The sequence below is a fragment of the Oppia nitens genome, unplaced genomic scaffold, assembly GCF_028296485.1.
Source record: "Oppia nitens isolate AA-2021 unplaced genomic scaffold, nextdenovo-longstitch-racon4-pilon3 scaffold1_pilon_pilon_pilon, whole genome shotgun sequence".
Lineage (NCBI taxonomy): Eukaryota > Metazoa > Arthropoda > Arachnida > Sarcoptiformes > Oppiidae > Oppia > Oppia nitens.
Genome location: NW_026533199.1, coordinates 3,547,995 through 3,558,945, shown reverse-complemented (window position 1 = coordinate 3,558,945; position 10,951 = coordinate 3,547,995). Strand labels below are relative to the sequence as shown.

General features: G+C 23.1%; 1 protein-coding gene across 1 annotated transcript; it reads right to left on the bottom strand.

Moving 5' to 3' along the window:
* Positions 1-845: 845 nt before the first annotated feature.
* LOC128952060 (probable bifunctional dTTP/UTP pyrophosphatase/methyltransferase protein) lies at positions 846-1,834 on the bottom strand. Its single transcript, XM_054297393.1, has one exon. The coding sequence runs from the start codon at positions 1,636-1,638 to the stop codon at positions 928-930; it is 711 nt and encodes a 236-aa protein (XP_054153368.1). The 5' UTR covers positions 1,639-1,834; the 3' UTR covers positions 846-927.
* Positions 1,835-10,951: the final 9,117 nt, after the last annotated feature.

Here is a 10,951-nt window from a genome sequence, read left to right as displayed (position 1 = left end):
ATACAGTTTATTATAAAGCAAAGTTAGTTAGTTTGAAAAAGAGGTTTCATATACACAATACTTGGAATGAGAGAGAGAGAGAGAGAGAGAGAGAGAGAGAGAGAGAGAGAGTCATAAATCAAATGAAAATATATTAAAAACAAGTTTTGTTTTATCTTTAATAATATTTGTTATATCCATACATCTATACAGAAGAACTTTGCTATTTATTTTGAACCCTAAATTCACCAAAAAATTCACTTATATTTAAAAATAATTTCTCTTTATTTATATGTATATAATATAATATAGTATTGATATTTGAAAATACGTATTGTTTTAATCATTTGTTCAAATCAAATGTCAATTTTAAGTTGTTTTGTTTAAAAAACATTATTTTTATACATTATTCTCAAATTTTAAATCAATTGTCTTTAAATTAATATTCATTTGTGTGTTAACATCACATTTTAAAATTAATAATTATAGATATATGTAAATAATGTATGTTTTCAATGCCAAATTATACTTTTATTGCCATTAAAATCTATTTACATAATAAAAAAATATGAAAACATTATAAGCAATAAATTTTAACCGTAACTCTTTAGTATCGTTTCATTTTAATTAAATGTAAAACTTAATAAACAAATATCAAATGTTTTATAATTTCCGATATCTTTTAGATATAAAATAAGCTAACAATGAGTGAATACATTTTAAAAATATTATATTAAATGATAAATGATTTTTATATATAATATAAAACAATTCAATTACAGACAATTAATCACAGAATCAATCAATAGATTGAAGTAATTCTTTGGATAAAACTATTAATTTAATTCAATATCAAATTAAAAATATTCTTCAAATTGAAAAAACGTTAATTAATTTGCGGCAGACATTGACCACCAGTACGTTAACACAGTGGACAACTGCATACTATCATTCAATGTACATATAGTATAACTCTTTGCATAACCGGTGAAGAGGAAGGCCGACTACATTAAAGTAATCGCCGCGAATGGACTCGACAAGTGTGGCGCCAATACCTTGTATACCATAAGCACCTGCTTTGTCCATCGGTTCCCCAGAATTCACGTATAATTTTATCATTTGGTCGCTCATTTCGGTCATAAAAACATCGGTTGACTCATGAAAAGTTGTCACAACATAGTTCTCATTGTCTTCATTGTCATCATTTGCATCACCACTGGTTGACGGTTGAGATGGAGTCAAAGTGCTGCCACTGCCGCCACCCGTTTGAGTGCTATGTGTGACCAAAGCCACTCCTGTATATACTGTATGCTTATTGGCCGACAATCGCGACAACATATGGATGGCGTCGTCTTTATCTTTTGGTTTCTCAAAGATGTGATCGTCGAGTGTGACCACTGTATCGCTGCCAATAACGAGATCTGCTTTGTGGTCATTGTTGGCCAATTGCTTCCAGACGTCAATAGCCTTTTGTTTGGCGTTTTCCTTCACGTATTCAATGGGATGACTGAATGACTCTTTCGGTAAATTTTCGGCAAAATTAGACGAAATGGCCTCAAACTCGATGCCAATGCCCGACAAAATCTGTTTGCGGCGTTCAGAGCTCGAGGCCAACACCACTCGTTGTCGCTGAAGAATATGTCTGATTGGTTCCAACATTTGACTGTCAATTGTTTGTACAAAAACTGTCGGATCAGTGGATCAGTTGTCTTGAGGTAAGAGACGAGTCGTTTCACTCATAAAACAAATGTTGTTTTGTTTGGAAACCAATACTATGTATGTATTGAGTCATACATTGTTGGGGCCATTGATTGTCTAATATTCATATAATTCATAACCCATTCAACATGTATTGATAAATCCAATGCAAACACACATTTAAAGGGCCATACGTTTAGTTATACAATAAATAACGTTATATTTTGCTAATTAAGTGTTACTAATAGTGGTATGATTTGAGTGAAATCTCAATGAAAATCAATTGTTTGCCACACTATTAGCCCCGGAGTTACAGTCAGATCCAAACCACTAGTGCTTAACATAATTGTTTGGCTATACTATAGTTATTATATAAGTTTATGTGTGCTCTCTATCTGCCAGTACTCTGATTGCTGGCAAAACTTGTTTCCCGAGATGTCATACAATAAATATGAACAACAAATTCAAACAATTATCGCATATTTTTGAGGCAAAACACTGAACACTTGTTCCCAAATAAACAATAAATATATTTATATTAAAAATATTTACACAAAAAATTACACATTATTTTCACTAATTTAGAAAATAAATAAATTATATCAATATTTCTGCAATATTTGGATTATTGACATACAGTACTGTATATCACTATTTTATATATTGATTATCTATCTAAATGATAATATTCATATAATACGGTATATCATATAATATAATTAATATTATTTTAACAAAATGTAGTTATGATTGTGTTATCAGTTATTTAGACATTAAAATAATTGTATGATTGGTATCCAAAACTATAATGCATTGACTAATACATGTAATAACTCTATCATTGATTTATATTATTATGCAATCCTTGCAATTCTTGTATTATTTCTCATATAATAATCTTATAGTACTGTAGTGTTTATGATAAATAGTTTGTATTAATAGTGTGTATTTGTGTGTTGTATGTATGTATGTGTTTGTATGTGTTTGTATGTGAAAGAGAGAGAGAGAGAGAGAGAGAGAGAGAGAGAGAGAGAGAGAGAGAGAGAGAGAGAGAGAGAGAGAGAGAGAGATGTAGCGCAGTGTCGGACCATCGATGAGGTGAACGCCCGAAGACTTGCCTCACATCTCGTTTATATCGTATATATGATACGATATATATATATAGCATATACTGTATAGTAAACTAATGATGAAAAATGTGCTACAATTGACTGCAAAAATATTATAGTTTTTTATTGAATATATACTTTTAGTAGAAAATATATACAAGTATTTTGCCAACAGTTCAATCACATACACAATAATCAACAAATCAATTGTAACTATTAACTAAATAAGTAGATTTAAATAAATAAATATTTTAAATAAGCGAAATGTTTACAAAACAATTGTTTTAATTAAATTAGTTTAAATTTATTTTATAATTAAAGATTTTTAAAATTAATAAATTATTATTAGTTTATAAAACAAACATTGAATAATTCAGTTAAAATATATAATTAGTTTGAAATGTAAATAATTTAATTTTAATTAAATATAATTTATATTTATAATTTAATATATAATTATACAAATATTGTACTTATTATATAAACCGGTAGTAAATATTAACAAATATATTAATTGATATAAATTAACTAAATATAAATAAACAATTTTATTATATATTTTTAATTAAATATAACAAAATTTTATTTAAAAGCCTAATTTTAAATTTAAATTTCTAATCAAATGTTATAAATTTAATAAATAATTCAAAAATTTTACTATTTGAAAAATATAAATAATTTTACTATAAGATTAACTAATAAACTTGTATTTTACAATAATAAATATTATATTTGTAATTTTGTGATTTACTAATTTTAAATAATGAATATCTTGTATAAAATAAATATTAATTGTAAATTTAATAATGTAAATAAATATGTAATTACTTTAACTTATAAACTAAACAAAAAATTATATCATATAATAATATTATTACATAAAATCTAAATATTGATGCTCTGAGTCGATAATAAGCAACAAAAAAATTATAAAACTATATCATCTCGTCTTCACATTTAATAAAAGCTTATATTTTAGTTCACTATTTTATCGATTGGTTTCGTTACACAATGTGTTTAGCAATATATTGTAAATCATGTCAACAAATAGTGGCACATCATAAAAATCAGTGACTAATATGTATTAATAAGTGATATATAACTATATAAAAATGCTAATTTATTGTAATACATAATATAATAATTATTTGTTTAAATTAACAAACTAATTATGTAATAAGATTATTTATTTGAACAAAAAATTAATTATTATTTATTATTAAAATGTACACCTACAGTAGTTAACTAATAGTTAATTTTAAAATTAATTTATATTTTTTCATAAATTAAAAATAACATTTAATAATTATTTATTATCAAAATATTTTAACTTGCTTTAATAAAATAAAATAAAATAAAAAATAAAATAAAATAAAATAAAATAAAATAAAAAATAAAATAAAATTTTGTTTATCAATTTTATTAAAAAAATATAATGCAAAAATTATTTAAAATATTTGTGTAAACTTTTTAAAACATCAAATATTACAATAAAAATTTATATACAAATTCATTGCTACATCAGATATATGTCTTATAATTTATAAAGAATATAAATATTTTTCATATAAATATTTTACAACTTCACAAAAAAATTATAAAATATTGTAAATTATAACAATAATACACTAAATACAGTAATACTTATATTTAAAATTATAAATGATGAATCTTGTATAACATTAAAAGTAAGCTAATGTATATATATTTTTATATTTAATTGACTTTTATCTATGTTGTGCAAATTAGGCATCTAGAATACCAAAAAATTAAGAAATTTTACCATGTCTAAATATGACATTAAATTATAAACAATTTTAGAAAAAATAGAAAAAATTAATATATTTTTTGAAGAAATTATCAAAATATGTATTTAAATTTTTGTCAATAATAATAGAAAAAATACTAGCTAAATTATCTAACAATATTTTATAAAATACTTAACAACTTAAATAAATAATATATATAAAATTGTAATGATTATTATTTAGTTAATGTGATTAATTGTTAAAAATGACTAATTAATGTATTTTTCAAAAACATTTATTATACTTCAATTAATGGCAAGAATTATAAATACTGTATATATACTGTATATGCAAATATATTACAAGAATTGAAGTCCCATTGCATTTACAATGAATGCTTTATACAACATATACTATACATATTTTTCAAAAACTATTTATTTGCAAATAAACTTCATTTCCTTTATTGTAAAGACAGACAATAAAAAAATTAAGAAATAATTTTTAAAAAATAAAATTTGATTTAATATAAATGCATTACATAAACATTTAGGCAAACTCTGTCTTATTTTTATCTTTGAATTGTTTTAATAGTTTTTCTATGGCCTAACAAATAGACTATATATTGTGTATTCATTATTTGTCAGAATTAGCCATTTATTTGACAAAAACCTATTCAAAAAAAAAAAAAAAAAAATAGTGGCAAATAGTCAATAAAATAAGGATAAAATTTTTTGTGAAAATTGATGCATTTTTAATAAAAAAAATTAAATACTGTATAAATCCAAATTTATTTCATTTTATTAATATTATAATACAATTGTAGTGTATATACAGTATTATGTTAGCGTATGTATAAAATGGGAAAATGAGAAAAAAAACTAAAAACTGTGAAAAACAGGAATGGCTTATATGTTGTGGACCTTGGCTTCAAACACACTATCAGACACTACCATTCTTATCCTCTGTTTATTTTGGGGGAGAAATGTGTCTCATATATACAATATATACGATATATATATATTGATATATACAGTCACCCGAATGGTAGACACAGTGCAGGCACTGGGCGTTAAGCATATGAGATGTATTGCCAGATAGAGAGGCGCACATACCTTATGAGTACCTCACATATCATATGTAAGTTAACATAAATTCAATCGACTATTATATAAAATATTGAATATAAAAGAGAATTCAATTTTCGTTTTGGTTATCCAAACACATGAACCTAATGTAAGAATTACAAGAATTATGACATTTGTAACCCTTTTATTGAGTGGTTTATTGTTACATATAATGCACTCAACGCTTAAATAATAATATTATTGCATTCAATCAATAATTGTAATATTATTTTGTTCTCAACGCTATCGATTGTAATGAAATAATTCAATTATTTTCATTTATAAATTTATAAATTTATTGTTACAATAATTATTATTAAATTAATAAAAATCAAATTAATAAAATCAAATACAACTGTATGTTAAAAAAAATTAAATAAAAACGGGTTGAATAAATATTTTGGGTTATAATATCTATAAATCTATAAATAGCATTTTATTATACTATAGTTGTATGCTTAAAATAACAATGCTTTGGTCATTGAGGGACATATACTGGTCAACATAGGCAGCGATGAAAGAGAGAGAGAGAGAGAGAGAGAGAGAGAGAGATCATTACATCTGCAGATGTTTTGCCTGACATGTGATTCGCAGGTTTTCGTAGCAAAACCTAAATCATAGGTATGAATGGCAGAACACAAACACATCACAAGTCCAGAAAAAAAGGTGATCTCTTCCAATGTGTGTTGCAATAGAAAGAGTAGAGTCAAGTAAAGTACTGCAAATAGGGAATGGCGTTCAAGTCATACAAACCTGTGGTTCAGTTCATTGACATTACTATTACAGTAGTTAATTGTATTGTAGACTTATATGATACTCTAAGTTATATATATATATATATTAGTTATACAAAAAACAAAAAATAAACAAAATTTTATTAAAAAATTATATTTAAATAAATCAATTTAAAAATTAATATGAATAGCCGCCATGATATGATAAACTGTATGTATACGTAAAACAATTGTTTAAAAATAAATATATAATATATTTTAACGGCAAGAATTTGAGACACATATTAAAGCGACGACAACTCAATCATTATTTTATTTAAGTCTCTTTACTTCAAAAAATTATTTTCACTAATTTTCACTCTGTGTTAGTTGTGTTATATATGCTAAATAAATATAGAGTTATATATATATATAGTGTTTATTAAAATTATGTATAAATATTATTTATAAATACTTGCCTTTCGATGAAATTTTTGAAATTATTCTCATATTATATACAGTTACTGTTTATATACTTGTGTAATAAGCATATAAAAATAAAAAGTTTTTAGCGGATTAATACTTTTATATATAGTATATTGTAGTATATATAGTGTTAAATGACTTGAATTACATTTTATTTAAAATACATTTTTTGGGAATTTATCTAAAAAACTTCAGTATTTAAGAATTATTAACTTTTAAATAATATAATAATTTAATAACAGAAATAACTAATTTTGATTGTTAACTATATTGTCGCAGTCATTTTAATAAATATATCAACAAAAAAATATAAATAACATAATATAACTTAGTTTTAGTTTTTTAAAATTGTTTTTAAACAAGATTTGACAAAAAAATATTTAAAATGTAAGCACACGAGTAGCTGTCATGTGTTGTCTATTGAAATAATAACAGTGTTTTGATGATAGTTAGTAAAAATATATGCATTTTTGTGTCATATGAACACAAATCCGTATCTATTTATAGACTTTTTATTACATTGTGAACCACTTGTTTTGAAGTTTCGTGAAATATTGTATTTTTAGTATATTTAACGTTATGTAAAAAACTTTTTGGTTATTAAAATTGCAACATTAGAGGGAGTCAGAGATTCAGATCTTGCGCTCAAACTTTTCATATAAACTAACAGTTTATTTGAATATTTTGAAGAATTTTGGCAAATAATATAAAAATTGGAGGCAAAACTTTTACTTAAATAGATACTGATATTATATATACGGTATATAAGAGTTAATAAATGAAATAAATACTTAGTTTAAGTGAAAGGATTGCCATAAACTATAAGTTTAGAAAATAAAACTAATTATAGAATTGTTTCCTAAAATATATGATTAATAGTCTAAAAGCAATGAAATGTTTTAACTTTTTTTAAAGCCATTCTTTAATTAATTTTGCAAATATGCTAATTGATTGGTTTGCCATAAAAAGATACACGAGTTATGATACAAAACAAAATAAATAAATAAACATTAAAAAACAAAAGAAAACGACGAGTGAAGAGTTGAATAGAAGTTTTTTGAAAACCTAAACTCAAAATTATAAGAAATAAAACCAAAAAAATTCAAATATGTATTAATAAATAAGTTATAAATGCTTAGTATTTAATAAATTTTCAAACTTTAGCGCTATTTTCAAACCTAAATTTTGTTTGAAGTAAAGTTGAATTACTTATTTTTAATGTTAACTTAATTCAAAAAACATTGATAATTTAATTAATTTGACGTTTGTTATTACAGTATATTAATTTGTAATTCATATTTATTAAATATTATTTTATCAGATAATATTCATATCTATTGTGTATAAAAATCATAAGTTGAATACTAATATAAACTGTTGTTTTACGCTGTTTATAATTTTTTTGTTAAATAAAAAATATAATTTAATTAAATAACTAACAAAATGGTTTCACACGAAAGCTTCTGTATAATTATCAAAAAAAAATATTTTAAATAATGCTATGTTTTTAATTATATTATAATAATAATTAAAATATAATAGTACAACACAAATGAAATTAATTTTTACGAATATTTAAAGAATACAAAATGTAAGCAAAAGCACAAAAAATATTTGTTATTATAAATTGAAGGCTTAAACAAATTAAATAAAAATATAATTTACTTACTTTTTTGGTTATATATTACAGTATTTTATAGTATTTGTCTGTTGTATTGAATATTGTTTTTATTCCGATTTCTTGTAATCAACAGATGATGACATCAAATGCAGACTTTGATCTTTGGGCTCACATTTTCAAACAAATATTTTCAGTATATATATACGATATATGTTATACAGTATATAAAGTAGTTTATAGATTTGAATATAAATTATTGCATTGAAGTAGTGGTGTTGTTGAGACAAAAAACAAACTCAAGAATTTTATATATCAATCCATAGAAAATTCCAAATATATTATATTTAATATATATATTATATACCCTAAAAATAATGTTTTCTCAATGTTTAGTTCAATTGTCATAAATAAATAAAAACAAACTATTATTTTAATCAACAAATGATTTCAAACTGAATTTAGTTTATAATACAAACGAATTAAAGAATTTTTAAATATTGAAAACAAGTTTACAAACAACAACAACAAAATAATGTTGAATTGACATTAAAATATGTAATAAAAAATAATAAAATAATAATTATGTGTTAGTGATAAAAATAACACTAATATAATAATAATATAAATAATAATAACAATCAAAGTCAATATGTGTTTGTGTTTTTTAATCAATAGTCAGATATGGATAAGTTTTTCAACAAAAAATTCAAATAAAAAACTTTATATATTGAGAGCAACTACTGGTCATTGAATGCGAGGCGAGAAAAAGGTTTTCCAAAGATGTAAAACTTATGGAGAGGGAGAGGGAGGGAGGGATAGACAGAGAGACAGACAGATATATATATATATATGTGATGTCTTAGTGGTGGCGGTGGTTGTGGTCGTTGTCATATAGATTGTGGGCAATACTGTATTGAAGAGCTCAATGTATTGGCACTCATTGCTGAAGGCTATGCAAGAAATACATATCAAGTATTTTGGATGTGTATTAAAAAGTTAAGCTTTTGGTTGAATGAGAGAGAGGTTCACAAATGGGGAGGGATTTCGATGCAATCGAAGGGAAGGAATGGGGAAATGCTATGAAAACAAGTTTTGTTGGCTTCGGGGCAATGGACGGCTCCTAACGTCACCATTTGAGGATCACTAACGTACCAATAGATACTACCACTACTACCACCACTAACTACTACTACTACTACTACTTCTAGTGTCCAATATGTTTGTATTAACTAACAAATAAACTAATTCTTTCAAAACAATATTTTTATATTATATTTAATACTGTTTTATGTTATATAATAATATTTACTCTATGTTTCTCATTTTTATTATCAAATAATTAATTTCTATATTTTCTTAAATTCTAGTTTATTGTAAAAATAATAATTTCATTATACATACTGTATGATTATACTGTATATAAAAATAGAAAAAGTGTTAGCAATAACAATCACATGTTTCTAATACTGTATACAGCCTTACATTTAGTTATTAAAAGCTTTAATTTACTATATTTAATGCTATCATATTATATATTAAAGTACTGTATATACCGCGTATAACTTATGTTAAAATATATATAAATTGTTTTGTAAACTTCATTGAGATATGTTTAATTCAATAACATAAATAATCTAAATTATTATTTATATTTTTCTAAAAAGTTTATTTATTTATATATTTGTTAAACTGATACAAGCCTATAAATTATATAATAGTAATTATTGTATTTCCTCAATTATAAAATTATATATACTGTATATTACAATATATAATCAAAAGGAGAAGAATATGTATTACTATATTAACCCTTTATATTGTTTTTATTATTTAATTTATTAATAAAAATTTTTGTGTTAAAATTTAATACCAATACATAACTAACTCTCTTTGATTTGAAAGCAGTGCAAAAAGTTCAGACACGAGGGAGAGGGAGGGCGAGACATATATAGTACTTATATTAAGTCATATATGATATACTAGACTAACATTAAAAGACTTGGTGTAAGTTTTTTTAGTTTAACGCAAACTTTTTTACAAATAAAAAATGTCAAACCATTTACGGTATTATTAATATTCAGTTGTGTGTCGATAGTCATTAATGAATAATGTTTTATAATAATAATAATATGATTAGAATTAATAAAATTTTGTAATTATTATTATTATAGAAAATTTTCAACAAATAAAATCAAATGACCTCAACATTGTAAATATCATTTAACTATTTAAAATCATTTTATTTATTGTAAACTATAAGTACAGTATCTATCATTAGTTGTTTAACAAACTATAACTAAACGTAAATTACTGTATTATTGATGCATTTTTTAAATGTTGATATAATTTTTTAAAAATTCAAATAATTTCGTCATTTTTAGTCTATAATAAATAAACTTATGATAAAAATTTATTTATATCGTATTGTGATTGTATTTTATTGAAACAATTATAGAAAATCATACAATTT